The sequence below is a fragment of the Aotus nancymaae genome, unplaced genomic scaffold (assembly GCF_030222135.1).
Source record: "Aotus nancymaae isolate 86718 unplaced genomic scaffold, 86718_ANA_hifiasm-v0.15.2.pri h1tg000062l, whole genome shotgun sequence".
Taxonomy (NCBI): domain Eukaryota; kingdom Metazoa; phylum Chordata; class Mammalia; order Primates; family Aotidae; genus Aotus; species Aotus nancymaae.
This window is the reverse complement of record NW_026988476.1, coordinates 33,919,742-33,937,332: the sequence shown is the minus strand read 5'-3', so window position 1 is coordinate 33,937,332 and position 17,591 is coordinate 33,919,742. Positions and strand designations below refer to the sequence as shown.

Here is a 17,591-nt window from a genome sequence, read left to right as displayed (position 1 = left end):
GTTTCTACCACTTGGCTACTGTGAATAATACTGCTATGAACATGGGTGTACAAATACCTGTTCAAGTCTCTGCGTTCATTTCTGTTGGGTACATATCCAAAAGTGAGGAGTATCTTGATGAGTATCTTTTTATAGTCCTTTTATTTTCACATTTTCTGTGTGTGTTAAAGCTTTCATAGTGCTTTTATTTTTGCATTTTCTTTGTGTGTTTAAGATTTAGTTATAGGCTGGGCGAGGTGGCTCATGCCTGTAATCCCAACACTTTGGGAGGCCAAGGTGGGAAGATCATTTGGGGTCAGGAGTTTGAGACCAGCCTGGCCAACATGGTGAAACCCCGCCATCTCTATTAAAAATAACAAATTAGCTGGTCATGGTGGTGCATGCCTGTAATCCCAGCTACTTTGGAAGGTGAGGAAGGAGAATCTCCTGAACCTGGGAGGTGGAGGTTACAGTGAGCTGAGATCACTCCAGTTCACTCCAGCCTGGATTCCATCTCAAAAAAAAAAAAAATTTATTTATAAACCATATATAGCTGGATTTTTTTTTACCCCACGCCCCTAGCTTTTATTTTTATATTCTTTTATCCTTGGCCTTCTGACACATAACATTAATTTGGTTATGTTTAGTGTGGCTACTGTAGTATTTGAACTTATTTATTTGCTTTTAAAGTTTATGCTCTCCTCTTTGAGCATCTTTCTTTTTTTCCAATATTAATTCCTTCTCCTCCTCTACCTACTGTTAGATGGAAGTTATATATCATATTTCTATTCTTTTAATGATGACCCTTAATTTTCGAACATACATACTTCATAAATTTTTCTAACAAAAGTTGAAAGTATTCAGCATTATTTTTCTGTTTGTTTTTTTGAGACAGGGTCTCACTCTGTTGCCCAGGCTGAATGTAGTGGTATGATCACAGCCTACTGCAGCCTTGATCTCCTGGGTTCAAGTGATTCTCCCACCTCAGCCTCCCAAGTAGGTGGGACTACAGGTACATGCCACCATGCCCAGCTAATATTATTACTTTTTGTAGAGACAAAGTCTCAGTATGTCGCCTAGGCTGGCCTCGAACTCCTGGGCTCAAGCCATCCTCCCACCTCAGCCTTCCAAAGTGCCAGGATTACAGGAGTGAGCCACCGCTCCCTGTCCTGTTCTCTTTCTGAACAGGACATGAACTTTAGCTCATTTTACCCTGGAACATCTTTTCTCTGTCTTTTACTACTGTCTCTTAGTGTTTTTCCTATCTTAATATACAACTAGCTTTCTTAGGCTGGGTGTGGTGGCTCACACCTGTAATCCCAGCACTTTGGGAAGCTGAGGTAGGAGGATCACAAGGTCAGGAGATTGAGACCATCCTGGCCAACATGGTGAAAGCCCATCTCTATTAAAAATACAAAAATTAGCCAGGTGTGGGGGTAAGCGCCTGTAGTCCCAGCTACTCGAGAGGCTAAGGCAGGAGAATTGCTTGAACCCGGGAGGCGGAGGTTGAAGTGAGCTGAGATTGCACCACTGCACTCCAGCCTGGACGAGAGAGGGAGACTCCGTGTATCAATCAATCAATCAACAGCTTTTTTAAACCAAGAGATAATTAAATTTACCAACAGCTTTGATCAATTTGCACTCCCATTTGTGAAGCTATTATTTCTTTCTTTCTTTTTTTTTTTTTGAAACGGAGTTTCACTTTTGTTGCCCAGGCTGGAGTGCAATGGCATGATTTCAGTTCACAGCAACCTCCGCCTCCTGGGTTCAAATAATTCTCCTGTCTCAACCTCCTGAAGCTGGGATTACAGGCATGCACCACCATGCCTGGCTAGTTTTTTGTATTTTTAGTAGAGAGGGGGTTTCTCCATGTTGGTCTGGAGGGTCTCGAACTCCTGACCTCAGGTGATCTGCCTTGGCCTCCCAAAGTGCTGCGATTACAGGCGTGAGCCACTGTGCCTGGCCTCTTTTCTTTCTTTTTTTTTTTTTCACTCTGTAGCCCAGGCTGGAGTCCAGTGGTGCAATATCGGCTCACCGCAACCTCTGCCTCTTGGGCTCAAGCAATTCTCCTTCCTTGGCCTCCCAAGTAGCTGGGATTACAGGCACCTGCCATCATGCATGGATAATTTTTGTACTTTCAGTAGAGATGAGGTTTTACCACTATTTTCTTTCCTGAATTTTCTTTTTTTTTTTAAATTTTATTTTTACCAAAAAGTAAACTGTACTCTTCTTCTTTCATTGCCATCCGTAAGAGGTAAACTTAGTGCTGTGTAACTAATACATCTTCATTTTATTCTCCTTGTTCTCATTCAGATAATATTATATATTGGCAGTTATATTCCAATCATCATGTTGAAGATATTATTCCACTATCTTTTTGGATTTGATATGTGATGAAAAGTTGCCTATCCATATAACTGTCAATTCCTTGGAAATAATCTATGTTTTCTGATATCATTTAAGATTCTTTCCTTTATTTTTTGATATTCTAAAGTTTTCCTACAATGTCTAAAAGCAAGAATTTTCTTCATTATCCTAATAATTAGCAGATATATTCAACTTGAAACCTAAAGTCATCCTTCAAAATTCCTTTCAAGTACTGATTACCCACCATTTCCTCCAATCTCTTCTTAAAACTTCTATTAAACATACATACATCTTCTATGTCTCATAACATCTCTGTCATATATACATATGTCACATAATAAATTTGTATCTGTATCTGTCTGTCTCTTTGCCACTGTGTGCTACATTGTTGCCAACTATCTCAATATAACCTTCCAAGTAACTTCCTGAGGTCAGCTATGTCCATGGTCTATCTCATATACTGAGTTTTTTCTTTCAATGATTATAGTTTTCATTTCTAAATGGTATAACTGTATTTTATATCTATTTGTTTCTATATCTGCCTCATTCTTTTTTTATTTCTATTTTTATTTTTTTGAGGCAGGGTCTCGTTCTGTCACCCAGGCTGGAGTGCAGTGACACAATCACCACTCACTGCAGCCTTGACCTCCTGGGCTCAACTGATCCTCCTTCCTCAGCCTGCTGAGTAGATAGGATGACAGATACATGACACCCCGCCTAGCTAGTTTTTTGTATTTTTTTGTAGAGGCAGGGTTTAACCATGTTGCCCAGGCTGGTCTTGAACTCCAGGGCTCAAGCGACCAACGCACCTTGGCCTCCCAAAGTGCTAGGATTACAAACGTGAGCCACCATGCCTGGCCATCTGCATTTTTTTTTTTTTTTAGAGACAGTCTCACTCTGTCGCCAAGGCTGGAGTGCAGTGGTGCAATCTCAGCTCACTGCAGCCTCTGCCTCCTGGGTTCAAGCGATTCTCCTGCCTCAGCCTCTGGAGTAGCTGGGATTACAGGCGCCTGCCACCACACCCAGCTGATTTTTGTGTTTTTAGTAGAGACAGGGTTTTACCATGTTGGCCAGGCTAGTCTCAAACGCCTGACCTCAAGTGATCTGCCGCCTTGGCCTCCCAAAGTGCTAGGATTACAGGTGTGAGCCACGGAGCCGGGCCTATCTGCCTATTTCTTAATCTCTTTTTTTCCCCATTGCTCCCTCATTTATTTCTTTGATCACCCTTAAATATACTGGTCTTTAGTAGACTGTTACATAAAATTATTTTCATGTTTCAAATGTGGATTTGTCAGCAGCATTAACTTTTTTTTATTGCATTTTAGGTTTTGGGGTACATGTGAAGAACATGCAAGATTGTTGCATAGGTACACACATGGCAGTGTGATTTGCTGCCTTCCTCCCCTTCACCTATATCTGGCATTTCTCCCATGCTATCTCTCCCCAACTCCCCACCCCCCGCTGTCCCTCCCCTATTTCTCCCCAACAGACCCCATTGTGTGATGCTTCCCTCCCTGTGTCCATGTGTTCTCATTGTTCAACACCCGCCTATGAGTGAGAACATGCAGTGTTTGATTTTCTGTTCTTGTGTCAGTGTGCTGAGAATAATGGTTTCCAGGTTCATCCATGTCCCTACAAAGGACACAAACTCATCGTTTTTGATGGCTGCATAATATTCCATGGTGTATATGGGCCACATTTTCCCTGTCCAGTCTATCATCGATGGGCATTTGGGTTGGTTCCAGGTCTTTGCTATTGTAAACTGTGCTGCAATGAACATTCGTGCACATGTGTACTTATAGTAGAACGATTTATAATCCTTTGGATATATACCCAGTAATGGGATTGCTGGATCAAATGGAATTTCTATGTCTAGGTCCTTGAGGAATCACCACACTGTCTTCCACAATGGTTGAACTAATTTACTCCCACCAACAGTGTAAAAAGTGTTCCTATTTTTCCACATCCTCTCCAGCATCTGTTGTCTCCAGATTTTTTAATGATCGCCATTCTAACTGGCATGAGATGGTATCTCAATGTAGTTTTGATTTGCATTTCTCTCATGATCAGTGATGATGAGCATTTTTTCATGTTTGTTGGCCTCATGTATGTCTTCTTTTGTAAAATGTCTGTTCATATCCTTCACCCACTTTTGAATGGGCTTGTTTGTTTTTTCCTTGTAAATCTGTTTTAGTTCTTTGTAAATTCTGGGTATCAGCCCTTTGTCAGATGGGTAGACTGCAAAAATTTTTTCTCATTCTATTGGTTGCCAATTCACTCTAATGACTGTTTCTTTTGCTGTGCAGAAGCTGTGGAGTTTGATTAGGTCCCATTTGTCTATTTTGGCTTTTGTTGCCAATGCTTTTGGTGTTTTGGTCATGAAGTCCTTGCCTACGCCTATGTCCTGAATGGTTTTGCCTAGATTTTCTTCTAGGGTTTTTACGGTGTTAGGTCTTATGTTTAAGTCTTGAATCCATCTGGAGTTAATTTTAGTGTAAGGTGTCAGGAAGGGGTCCAGTTTCTGCTTTCTGCACATGGCTAGCCGGTTTTCCCAACACCATTTATTAAACAGGGACTCCTTTCCCCATTGCTTGTTTTTGTCAGGTTTGTCAAAGATCGGATGGTTGTAGATATGTTGTGTTGCCTCTGAGACCTCTGTTCTGTTCCATTGGTCTATATCTCTCTTTTGGTACCAGTACCATACTGTTTTGATTACTGTAGCCTTGTAGTATAGTTTGAAGTCCGGTAGTGTGATGCCTCCCACTTTGTTCTTTTTGCTTAGAATTGACTTGGCTATGCAGGGTCTCTTTTGGTTCCATATAAAGTTTAAGGTGTTTTTTTCCAGTTCTGTGAAGAAGGTCATTGGTAGCTTGATGGGGATAGCATTGAATCTGTAAATTACTTTGGGCAGTATGGCCATTTTCACAATATTGATTCTTCCTAACCATGAACATGGAATGTTTCTCCATCTGTTTGTGTCCTCTCTTATTTCATTGAGCAGCGGTTTGTAGTTCTCCTTGAAGAGGTCCTTTACGTTCCTTGTTAGTGGTATTCCTAGGTATTTTATTCTCTTTGTAGCAATTGTGAATGGCAGTTCGTTCTTGATTTGGCTCTCTTTAAGTCTGTTATTGGTGTATAGAAATGCTTGTGATTTTTGCACATTGATTTTGTATCCTGAGACTTTGCTGAAGTTGCTTATCAGTTTCAGGAGATTGTGGGCTGAGACGATGGGGTCTTCTAAATATCCAATCATGTCGTCTGCAAATAGAGACAATGTGACTTCCTCCTTTCTTATTTGAATACCCCCCCTTTTTTTTTTCTTGCCTGATTGCTCTGGCTAGAACTTCCAGTACTATATTGAATAGGAGTGGTGAGAGAGGGCATCCTTGTCTAGTGCCAGATTTCAAAGGGAATGCTTCCAGTTTTTGCCCATTCAGTATGATATTGGCTGTTGGTTTGTCATAAATAGTTTTTATTATTTTGAGATACGTTCCATCAGTACCTAGTTTATTGAGGGTTTTTAGCATAAAGGGCTGTTGAATTTTGTCAAAGGACTTCTCTGCATCTATTGAGATAATGATGTGGTTTTTGTCTTTGGTTCTGTTTATGTGGTGAATTACGTTTATAGACTTCCTTCCGTATGTTGAACCAGCCTTGCATCCCGGGGATGAATCCTACTTGATCATGGTGAATAAGCTTTTTGATGTGCTGTTGCAATCGGCTTGCCAGTATTTTATTGAAGATTTTTGCATCTATGTTCGTCATGGATCTTGGTCTGAAGTTTTCTTTTCTTGTTGAGTCTCTGCTGGGTTTTCGTATCAGGATGATGTTGGTCTCATAAAATGATTTGGGAAGTATTTCCTCTTTCTGGATTATTTGGAATAGTTTCAGAAGGAATGGTACCAGCTCCTCTCTGTATGTCTGGTATAATTCGCCTGTGAACCCATCTGGACCTGGGCTTTTTTTGGGTGGTAGGCTTTTAATTGCTGCCTCAACTTCAGACCTTGTTATTGGTCTATTCAGGGTTTCAACTTCTTCCTGGTTTAGGCTTGGGAGGATGCAAGTGTCCAGGAATTTATCCATTTATTCCAGGTTTCCTAGTTTATGTGCATAGAGTTGTTTGTAATAATCTCTGATCATGGTTTGAATTTCTGTGGAATCCGTGGTGATATCCCCTTTATTGTTTTTTATTGCATATATTTGATTATTCTCTCTTTTCTTTTTTATTAATCTGGCTAGTGGTCTGTCTATTTTGTTGATCTTTTCGAAAAACCAGCTCCTGGATTTATTGATTTTTTTGAAGGGTGTTTTGTGTCTCTATCTCCTTCAGTTCTGCTCTGATCTTAGTTATTTCTTGTCTTCTGCTAGCTTTTGATTTTTTTTGATCTTGCTCCTCTAGCTCTTTCAATTTTGATGATAGGGTGTCAATTTTAGACTTCTCCTTGCTTCTCATGTGGGCATTTATTGCTATATATTTTCCTCTAGAGACTGCTTTAAATGTGTACCAGAGATTCTGGTATGTTGTGTCTTTGTTCTCGTTGGTTTTGAAGAACATCTTTATTTCTGCCTTCATTTCATCGTTTATCCAGTCGACATTCAAGAGCCAGTTGTTCAGTTTCCATGAAGCCTTGTGGTTCTGAGTTCGTTTCTGAATTCTGAGTTCTAACTTGACTGCACTGTGGTCTGAGAGACTGTTTGTTATGATTTCCGTTCTTTTGCATTTGTTGAGGAGTGACTTACTTCCCATTATGTGGTCAATTTTAGAGTAGGTGCGATGTGGTGCTGAGAAGAATGTATGTTCTGTGGATTTGGGGTGGAGAGTTCTGTAAATGTCTATTAGGTTTGCTTGGTCCAGGTCTGAGTTCAAGTCCTGGATATGCTTGTTAATGTTCTGTCTTGTTGATCTGTCTAATATTGACAATAGGGTGCTAAAGTCGCCCATTATTATTGTGTGGGAGTCTGTCTCTTTGTAAGTCATTAAGAACTTGCCTTATGTATCTGGGTGCTCCTGTATTGGGTGCGTATATATTTAGGATTGTTAGCTCTTCTTGTTGCATTGATCCTTTTACCATTATGTAATGTCCTTCTTTGTCTCTTTTGATCTTTGTTGGTTTAAAGTCTATTTTATCAGAGACGAGAATTGCAACTCCTGGTTTTTTTTGCTCTCCATTTGCTTGGTAAATCTTCCTCCATCCCTTTATTTTGAGCCTTTGTGTATCCTTGCATGTGAGATGGGTTTCCTAGATACAGCACACTGATGGGTTTTGGCTTTTTATCCAATTTGCCAGTCTGTGTCTTTTGATTGGGGCATTTAGTCCATTTACATTTAGGGTTAATATTGTTCTGTGTGAATTTGATCCTGCCATTTTTATGCTAGCTGGTTGTTTTGCCCATTGGTTGATGCAGTTTCTTCATTGTGTTGATGCTCTTTACCATTTGGTATGTTTTTGGAGTGGCTGGTACTGGTTGTTCCTTTCTGTTTAGTGCTTCTTTCAGAAGCTCTTGTAAAGCAGGCTGGTGGTGATGAAATCTCTGAGTACTTGCTTGTTTGCAAAGGATTTTATTTTTCCTTCACTTATGAAGCTTAGTTTGGCTGGATATGAAATTCTGGGTTGAAAGTTCTTTTCTTTAAGGATGTTGAATATTGGCCCCCCTCTCTTCTGGCTTGTAGGGTTTCTGCTGAGAGATCTGCTGTGAGTCTGATGAGCTTCCCTTTGTGGGTAACCTGACCTTTCTCTCTGGCTGCCCTTAGCATTTTCTCCTTTATTTCAACGCTGGTAATCTGATGATTAAGTGCCTTGGGGTTGCTCTTCTTGATGAATATCTTTGTGGTGTTCTTTGTATTTCCTGGACTTGAATATTGGCCTGCCTTGCTAGGTTGGGGAAGTTTTCCTGGATAATATCCTGGAGTATTTTCCAGCTTGGATTCATTCTCTTCATCACATTCAGGTACACCTATCAAATGTAGATTAGGTCTTCTCACATAGTTCCATATTTCTTGGAGACTTCGTTCATTCCTTTTTACCCTTTTTTCTCTAACCTTGCCTTCTTGTTTTATTTCATTGAGTTGATCTTCGACCTCTGATATCCTTTCTTCTGCTTGGTCAATTTGGCTGTTGAAACTTGTGTATGCTTTGCGAAGTTCTCGTGTTGTGTTTTTCAGCTCCATCAATTCACTTACATTCCTCTCTAAGTTGTCTATTCTCGTTAGCATTTCATCAAATCTATCACTTCTCGGCCTTTTGGCTGAGATCAAGTGTAGCATTTCATCAAATCTTTTTTCAAGGTTCTTAGTTTCTTTGCATTGGGTTAGAACATGTTCTTTTAGCTCACAGAAGTTTCTTATTACCCACCTTCTGAAGCCTGATTCTGTCAATTCATCACACTCATTCTCCATCCAGCCTTGTTCCCTTGCTGGTGAGGAGTTGTGATCCTTTGTAGGAGGAGAGGTGTTCTGGTTTCGGGTGTTTTCATCCTTTTTGCACTGGTTTCTTCCCATCTTTGTGGATTTATCCACCTGTCGTCTTTGTAGTTGTTGACTTTCAAACTGGGTCTCTGAGTGGACGTCCAGTTTGTTGATGATGAAGTTATTTCTTTCTTAGTTTTCCTTCTAACAGCCTGGCTCCTCTGCTGTAGGACTGCTGAGGTCCACTCCAGGCCCTGCTTGCCTCGGGATCACCTGCAGCGGCTACAGAACAGTAAGGGTTGCTGCCAGTTTCTTCTTCTGCTATCTTTGTCCCAGAAGGGTACCCGCCAAATGTCAGTCTGATCTCTCCTTTATGAGGTGACTCTCTGGATATACGGGGGTCAGGGAGCTGCTTCAGAAGACAGTCTGTCCTTTATAGGAGCTCATGTGCTGAGCTGTGAGCTCTGTTGTTCATTTAGAGCTGCTGGGCAGGTACGTTTAAGTCTGGTGCAGCAGAACTCATAAACCCCCTTTTTTTCCCAGGTGCTCTGTCCCGGGGAGTTAGGGCTTTATTTATGAGTTTCTGTTGTGCTGCTGCCTTTTTTTCAGGGCTGCCCTGCCCAGTGACAAGGCAGTCTCGTCACTGTCTGCCTGCAGAGGCTTTGCTGAGCTGCTGTGGGCTCCACCCAGCTGCTGTGTGAACTTCCCTGCAGTCCTGTTTATATAGGTGTAGTTAGAACTGCCTCAGCAAAGCCAGCCCACCTATGTAATGGTGGACTCTCTGTGTAGTTGTGGGTTGCCTTGGCAACAGCAGGCTGCCTCAGCAATGGTGGGCTACCTCCATAGTGGTGGAGTGCCTCAGTAATGGCGGATGCCCCCTCCCCAACAGAGCTGGACCTTCTTGGGTTCAGCTCTGCCTGCTGTGAATCTCTCAACCCAGAGCATTTCCAATTGCTGTTTTTTTGTGGGGGTGGGACCAGCCAAGCCTGATCACCTGGGTCCCTGCCTCAGAGTCTTTTTTTCAGTTGAACAGTCGACTCTCTCTCAGGTGTTCCAGTTGCCTGTTTAAAAGGTGCCGGGATCTGTGTGATTTCCTGTGTGGCAACCCACTGTGCTGGCTGAAACAGTGGGGCTGAGATTCATTGTACTTTTTTGCCTGGGAATCTCCTGACCTGGATCCTTGTTTCAATCTCCTTATTAATCACATGAATGGGCGACTCTGCCTTCCCAGGGCTCCTATTGCCAGCTAAAACGGTGCCCAGACCCGTGTATTTTGTATGGAGAACTGCCGCACCGGGGCGCTGGCAAAACAGCCATGCTGTTCAAAACAGCTGCGCCGGCCAAACCAGCCGAACTGGCGACCCGTGGGACTCCTCTGCCTGGGAATCTCCTGGCCTGTGGGCAATAAAAATCCATCTGGAAATGCGGCGTCCACTCACCCTCTGTGCTTTCACTGGGAGCTGCAATCCTGAGCTGCTCCTAATTGACCATCTTGGATCCCTCCAAGCATTAACATTTTTTAATATAGCTGTCTCAGCATTAACATTTTTCATGTTTTTGGAGGGTTTTCATTTTTTATTTTTTGCGACAGGGTCTCACTCTGTCACCCAGGCTGAAGTGAAGTGGCCTGATCACAGCTCACTGCAGCCTCCAACTCCTGGGCTCAAATGATCCTGCTACCTCAACCTCCCAAGTAGCTAGACCTACAGGTGTGCACCACTATGCCTGGCTAATTTTTAAATTTTTTGTAGAGACAGGCTCTCGCTAAGTTGCCCATGCTAGTCTCAAACTCCTGACATCAATGGAGTTTTGCTTTACTAATTTTCAGTGTGTGGAGATACTTACTTTTTTTCTCTTTTCTCCTCTTTGTATTTGTCCATATTATCTAGTCATTTTCTTTCTTTCTTTTTTTGTTTTTTTTGAGACGGAGTCTCGCTCTGTCACTCAGGCTGGAGTACAGTGGCGCGATCTCGGCTCACTGCAACCTCCACCTCCCAGGTTCTTGCGATTCTCTTGCTTCCGTCTCCTGAGTAGCTGGGACTACAGGTGTATGCCACCACGCCCACCTAATTTTTTTTATTCTAGTAGAGACAGGGTTTCACTGTGTTGCCCAGGCTGGTCTCCAACTCCTGAGCTCAGGCAATCCGCCCGTCTCAGCTTCCCAAAGTGCTGCGATTACAGGCATGAGCCACTGCGCCTGGCCTATCTAGTCACTTTCAAGTTGCTTTCACCCAGTTTCCCAGTCTATGGTGAGATTTAATAATCACATTTCAGAGTTTCTACTCTATGGTGCTACTGGGAATAGCATCAGTATTAAACCAATGGTGGTATGTTCAGTGCATGGTCACAATATTGTGTCTCCATAAGCATTCAGGCTGCTAAACGCTGTGGTCCTTGATGACAGTCAGCAATAGTTTTATTTTCTGCTTCTCTCACCAAAGGGGATGAGACAATAATTAGGTCCTGGCTGTAAGGAGTAAGCCTGACTCCCATTTTAAATGGCACCATTTTGGCCTTGTTGCTCTCAAGAGCCAAATTCCTGGAAACCTGCCTTTCCAGACCTGAAGCTCAAAAGTTTTAATTATTATTATTATTGTTATTATTTTTGAGCACTGAAATGGTTACCATGTTTTTAAGCTTATGAATATATTTTTAGTTCTTTCTTTTCTTTTGTCTTTTTTATCTTTTCTTTCTTTCTTTTATCTTTTTTTGTTATATGTGTGAACTGGGTGGATATGTCAATGGTGAACTCACTAAGCCATCTGGACCAGAGACTGTAAAATACTTTTAAAAATTCTTTCTTTTTTTGAGACGGAGTCTCACTCTGTCACTCAGGCTGGAGTGCAGTGGTGCGATCTCAGCTCACTGCAACCTCTGCCTCCTGGGTTCAAGTGATTCTCCTGCCTCAGCCTCTCAAGTATCTGGGATTACAGGCACACATCACCATGCCCAGCTAATTTTTGTAGTTTTAGTAGAGACAGGGTTTCACCATGTTGGCCAGGATGGTCTTGATCTTCTGACCTTGTGATCCACCCACCTTGGCCTCCCAAAGTGCTGGGATTACAGGTGTGAGCCACCGCACCCAGCCAAAAAATTATATATGTAAAGGAAGGTCAGGTATTCTATGATACACCAGCTTGCATCACCAATGCTGATCAGGAGAATGATTAATAACCACTGTTAAATAAATGAAACCCTGCTGCTATACAGAAAAGCCAATACAAGAAGGAGTTTGATCAACAACCACTCCCTACTATTTGGAGTAACTACCCTTGTGACTTTCCATATGGGAGCTAACATTTAAGTAAATGTAATAAGTAAATTCTTATCTCTATTCAAAGCATCTAAGTAGAAATGATATGTCCCTCCTAGCTGGCAAACAGGTGGGCCTTGCATGGATTTTCAGTTTCAACTGTTTTGGAAGATATCTATTTCCTTGAAGTATCCCTAAACTACATTTTGTGTTACCAAATAACCTATATTCTAAAGTTTAACCCAAATACATCTTCCAAACATGGTAAAACATGCCACAAAATGTCCTAGCCATTTTTACATTATGTGGTAATATAAAATTAAATTTACAAAAATATGCAACTCTGTATAAATATAAATATGATATACGAAGCTATAAAATAAAAAGACTAAATTTAAAGCTGCCAAAAAATCTGTAGTGAGGCCAGGCGTGGTGGCTCATGCCTGTAATTCCAGCACTTTGGGAGGTCGAGGTGGGAGGATTGCTTGAGTTCAGGAGTTTGAGACCAGCCTGAGCAACATAGTGAAACTCCGTCTCTACAAAAATACAAAAATTAGCCAGGCATGATGGTGCGCACCTGTAGTCCCAACTATTCAGGAGGTTGAGGTGGGAGAAGCCCTTGAGACCAAAGAGGTCAAGGTTATAGTGAGCCATGATCATGCCACTGCAGTACAGCCTGGGTGATAGAGTAAGACCCTGTCTGAAAAAAAAAAAATGGTGGCAATTGTATAAAGTCTAAGGACTTCCTCTATTTTTCTAATAGTGTTTTCAATAGAATTTTTAACTTTTTTCTAACAGCATGTCATTTTGTACCTACAAGTGCTTTTATTATTTATTTATTTACTTATTTTTTGAGACAGAGTCTTACTCTGTTGTCCAGGCTGGAGTACAGTGGCGTGATCATGGCTTACTGCAACTCTCCACTTTCTGGATTCAAGCGATCCTCCCCCTCAACCTCCCGAGTAGCTGGGACTACAGGCATGCACCACCACACACGGCTAATTTTGTATTTTTAGTAGAGATGGGGTTTCAACATATTGGCCAAGCTAGTCTCGAACTCCTGGCCTCCAGTGATCTACCTGCCTTGGCCTCCAAAATTACTAGGATAACAAGCATGAGTCACTGCACCCGGCTGCATTGAAATTTTTGAGAACAATGATTTAGATACACAAATTTGGCAAGTATAAAACAAAAGAAAAACACTGTAAGTCAAAAAAGAAGAAAATTATAAAGCAAAACTGTACTTAAAAAATGAATTTTCATTGGGGTCAGTGATACATGCCTATAATCTCAGCTACTCAGAAGGCTAAGGCAGGAAAATGAATTGAGCCCAGGAGTTTGAATCTAGCCAGTTAGCATAGCAAGACCCTGTCTCTCTCTCTCTCTCTCTCTCTCTCTCTCTCTCTGTTTTTTCTTTTGAGACAAGGTCTTGCTCTGTTGCCCAGGCTGGAGTGCAGTGGCACAATCATGGCTCACTGCAGCCTTGAACTTCTGTTCTTAAGCAATCCTGCCGACTCAGCCACCCAAGGAGGTGGGGCTACAGGAACATGCCTCCATGCCCAGCTAACTTTTGTATCTTTTGTAGAGATGGGGATTCACCATGCTGCCCAGGCTGGTCTTGAACTCCTGGGCTCAAGCAATCCACCTGCCTCGGCCTCCCAAAGTGTTAGGATTATAAGTGTGGGCCACTGTGCCAGGCCACCTGTCTCTTAAATAACTAAAATAAAATAAATTTTCCTTATGACTAAATAGTTTTTACTCTATGGAAAGCAAACATGAATAAACGCAAGAATTCTTTTTTTTTTTTTTTTTTTTGAGACAGGGTCTCGCTCTGTTGCTCAAGCTGGAGTGCAGTGGCGCAATCTTGGCTTACTGTAACCTCCACTTCCTGGGTTCAAGTGATTCTTGTGCCTCAACCTCCTGAATAGTTGGAATTACAGGGATACACCAACAAGCTTGGCTAATTTTCGTATTTTTAATAGAGACAGGGTTTTACCATATTGGTCAGGTGAGAGATTCACTTGAACCCAGGAGGCGGAAGTTATAGTGAGCTGAGATCTCACCACTGCACTCCAGCCTGGGCAACAAAGCAAGACTCTGTCTTTAAAAAAAAAAAAAAAGAAAGAAAAAAAATTGAATAGTATATTTAGTCCCAGATAGAATTAAAAAATATTTTTATAAAATAAATGATTTTATATAAAAGAAATGAAAATCATCATAAGAGTCTAGGTAAATATGCTTGAATATATACAAATAAAGACCTTTTGTGTCAGGTTGTATAAAGTTGCAAAATACAAGATCAATCCACACAAAAATCAGTCATATTTCTATGCACTACCAAGAAGTCTAAAATGAAAATTAAGAAAACAGTTTGATTTACAATAACATCAAAATAGTAAAATGCTTAGGAATAAATTTAACCAAGGCAGCACAAGACCTGTGCACTAAAAACTGCAAAACATTGCTGAAAGGAATTAAAGATGACCTAAATAAATGGAAAGACATCACACATTCATGGATTGAAAGACTTGATATTAAGATGCTCTCTAAAGTGATCTACAGTCTTTTTTTTTTTCAGACAAGGTCTTGGTCTGCCACCCAGGCTGGAATGCAATGGCACAGTCTCAGAATCTCAGCTCCCTGCAGCCTCTACCTCCTGGACTCAAGTGATCCTCCCACCTCAGCTTCCCAAGTAATGGGGACTACAGGTGCATGGCACCACATGTTGCTAGTTTTTGTATTTTTTGTAGAGATGGGGTTTTGTCATGTTGCCCGGCTGGCATCAAAATCCTGGGCTCCAGTGATCCGCCTACCTTTGCCTTCCAAAATGCTGGGATTACAGGCACGAGCCATGTACCTGGTCAATTTTTTAATTTTTTTTTTTTCAGAGATAGGGCTCACTTTGTCACCCAAGCTAGAGCGCAGTGGAACAATCATAGCTCACCATAACCTTGAACTCTTGGACTCAAGCAATCCTCCCACCTCAGTATCCAGAGTAGCAGAGGCTACAGGCTTGTGCCAACATGCCTAGCTAATTTTTAAATTTTTTGTAGAGATAGGGTCTTGCTACATTGCCCAGGCTGGTCTTGAACTCCTGGCCTCACGTGATCCTCTAGCCTTGGCCCCACAAACTGCTGGAATTATAGGTGTAAGCCACTGTGCCTAGCCATGAGTCCTTTTAAAATATCACTGCCTTTTTAGTAGAAATGGAAAAGCATATCCTACAATAAAATTATAAGGGATCATGAATAGCTAAAATAATCTTAAAGATGAACGAAGTTGAAAGATTCAATTCACAATTTTAAAACTTACTACAAAGTTACAGCAATCAATACAGTATGATACTGGTGTAATATAGACATATGATAGATATATAAATAAATGTAATAGAACTGATAATTCAGAAATAAATCCACATATCTGTGGTCAACAGATTTTTGACAAGAATACCAAGATTATTCAATGGGAAATGAAGAGTCTTCAATAAATGGTACTTGGACAACTGGTATCCACATACAAAAGAATGAAGTTAGAGCTTACCTCAAACCATATACAAAAACTAACTTTAAATGGATGAATGACCTAAATATAACAACTAAATCTATGAAAGTCTTAGAAGAAACCATAGGGGCAAATTTTCATGACCATGATTTTGGCATTGGTTTCTTAGATATGATACCCAAATTATGAACAAAAACAAAAATCAGATAAAATGGATCTCATCAAAATTAAAAACTTTTGTGCATGAAAGGACACTATCAAAAGTGAAAAGACAACCCATAGACTGTGTAAAAATATTTGCAAATCATAAATCTGATTACTCTACTAAACATACAAAAATTAGCCTGGCATGGTGGCTCATGCCTGTAATCCCAGCTACTCGGGATCTCCGGCTGAGGCAGCATTGCTTGAACCAGGGAGTCAGAGGATGCAGTGAGCCAAGATCGTGCCACGGCACTCCAGCCTGGTGACAGAAAGAGACTCCATCTCAAAAATAAAATAAAATAAAATAAAAACTCAACAACCGAGACAAATAACCCAATATAAAAACTGGCAAAGAGCTGGGCCTGGTGGTTCATACCTATAATCCCAGTGCTTTTGGGTGGCCAAGACGGGAGGATTGTTTGAGGCCAGGAGTTGGAGACCAGCAAGGGCAAGACAGCAAGACCCCATGTCCAAAGAAGCTACAAAATAAATACATACATTAGCCAGGCATGGTAGGATATGTCTGTAGCCATAGCTACTTGTGAAGCTGAGGCCGGAAGACTGCTTGAGCCCAGGAGTTTGAGGCCGCTGTGAGTTATGACTGTCCCACTGTACTTCGGCCTGGGTGACAAAGCTAGACTCTGTCTCTAAAAATAAATTTTAAAAGAGGACAAAGGACTTGAAAGGATAATTCTCCAAAGAGGATATACAAATGGCTAAAAAGTACACAAAAAAGGTGCTCAATGTCATTAGTGAAATGCAAATCAAAACCACAAGGAGAGACTACTTCATATGCACTACATGGTGGAAGGAAGGAAAGAAGGAAGGAAGGAATAAAGGGAGAGAGGGAGGGAGGGAAGGAAGGAAGGAAGGACAGATGGACGGACTGATGAGCATGTGAAGAAATTGGAACTCTTATACATTGCTGGTGGGAATGTAAAATGGTACAGCTGTAGTGGAAAATGGTTTGGCAGTTCCTTAAAAAACTAAACATAGAACTATCATATGACTCAGCAATTTTACATCTAGGTACATATCCAAAGAATTAAAAACAAGTGTTCAATAAAACTTGTACATAAATGTTTATAGAAGTACTATTCAATAGCAAAAAAAAAAACAAAAAAAAAAACCCATATGTACCATCAACAGATGAATAAACAAAGTAAAATGTATCTATATAACTGAATATTATCCAGCCATAAAAAGAAATAAAATACTGATACATGTTACATGTTACACCACAGTTGAACTTTGAATTATGCTAAATAAAAGAAGCCAGACACAAAAGGCTACATATTGTATGATTCCCTATTTTTTTTGAGATGGAGTCTTGCTCTGTCACCCAGGCTGGAGTGCAGTGGCGCGATCTCCGCTCACTGCAACCTCCAACTCCCTGGTTCAAGCAATTCTCCTGCCTCAGTCTCCCAAGTAGCTGGGATTAGAGGCGCATGCCACCACACCTGGCTAATTTTTGTATTTTTAGTAGAGACGGGGTTTCACCATGTTTGTCAGGATGGTCTTGATCTCCTGACCTCATGATCCACCCACCTCATCCTCCCAAGGTGCTGGGATTACAGGCATAAGCCACTGAGCCCGGCCATTTGACTCCATAGAGTCACCAATTTTGGATATTTAATATAAAAGGAATAGAGAGAAAAAAGCAAATTAGTGGTTGCCAGGTGCTGTGGGTAGGAAAGAATAGAGTTTTCTTTCAGGGTGATAAGAATGTTCTGGAACTAGAGTGGTGACAGTTTGTACAACTTTGTGAATGTACTAAATGCCACTGAATGCCATTTTGGTGAATTTTATGTGTAACATCACAACAAAAAATTATTTTTAATTAAAAAAACCTTTTGCATGAAAAGCATAATAAGATCTTAT

The 17,591-nt window shown here is 41.0% G+C and overlaps 1 protein-coding gene and 1 pseudogene across 6 annotated transcripts in view; one reads left to right on the top strand and one right to left on the bottom strand.

Moving 5' to 3' along the window:
* Positions 1–17,591, bottom strand: part of GOLM2 (golgi membrane protein 2) — a 126,503-nt gene that overhangs the window by 28,554 nt on the left and 80,358 nt on the right. Inside the window, exons 10-11 of one of the 6 annotated variants that reach the window (XM_064366001.1) lie at positions 16,087–16,189; positions 8,190–15,969 (exon numbers count right to left, since the gene is read on the bottom strand). The exons of 4 other annotated variants lie outside the window; for them this stretch is intronic. In XM_064366001.1, coding sequence (XP_064222071.1) covers positions 15,927–15,969; positions 16,087–16,189 — 146 coding nt within the window. In that variant the 3' untranslated portion in view covers positions 8,190–15,926. Of the gene's footprint in view, positions 1–8,189; positions 16,190–17,591 lie in introns of those variants that run through there. One more of the 6 variants, XM_064366000.1, reaches the window with a different exon arrangement.
* Positions 8,573–8,724, top strand: LOC135270497 (U2 spliceosomal RNA; annotated as a pseudogene).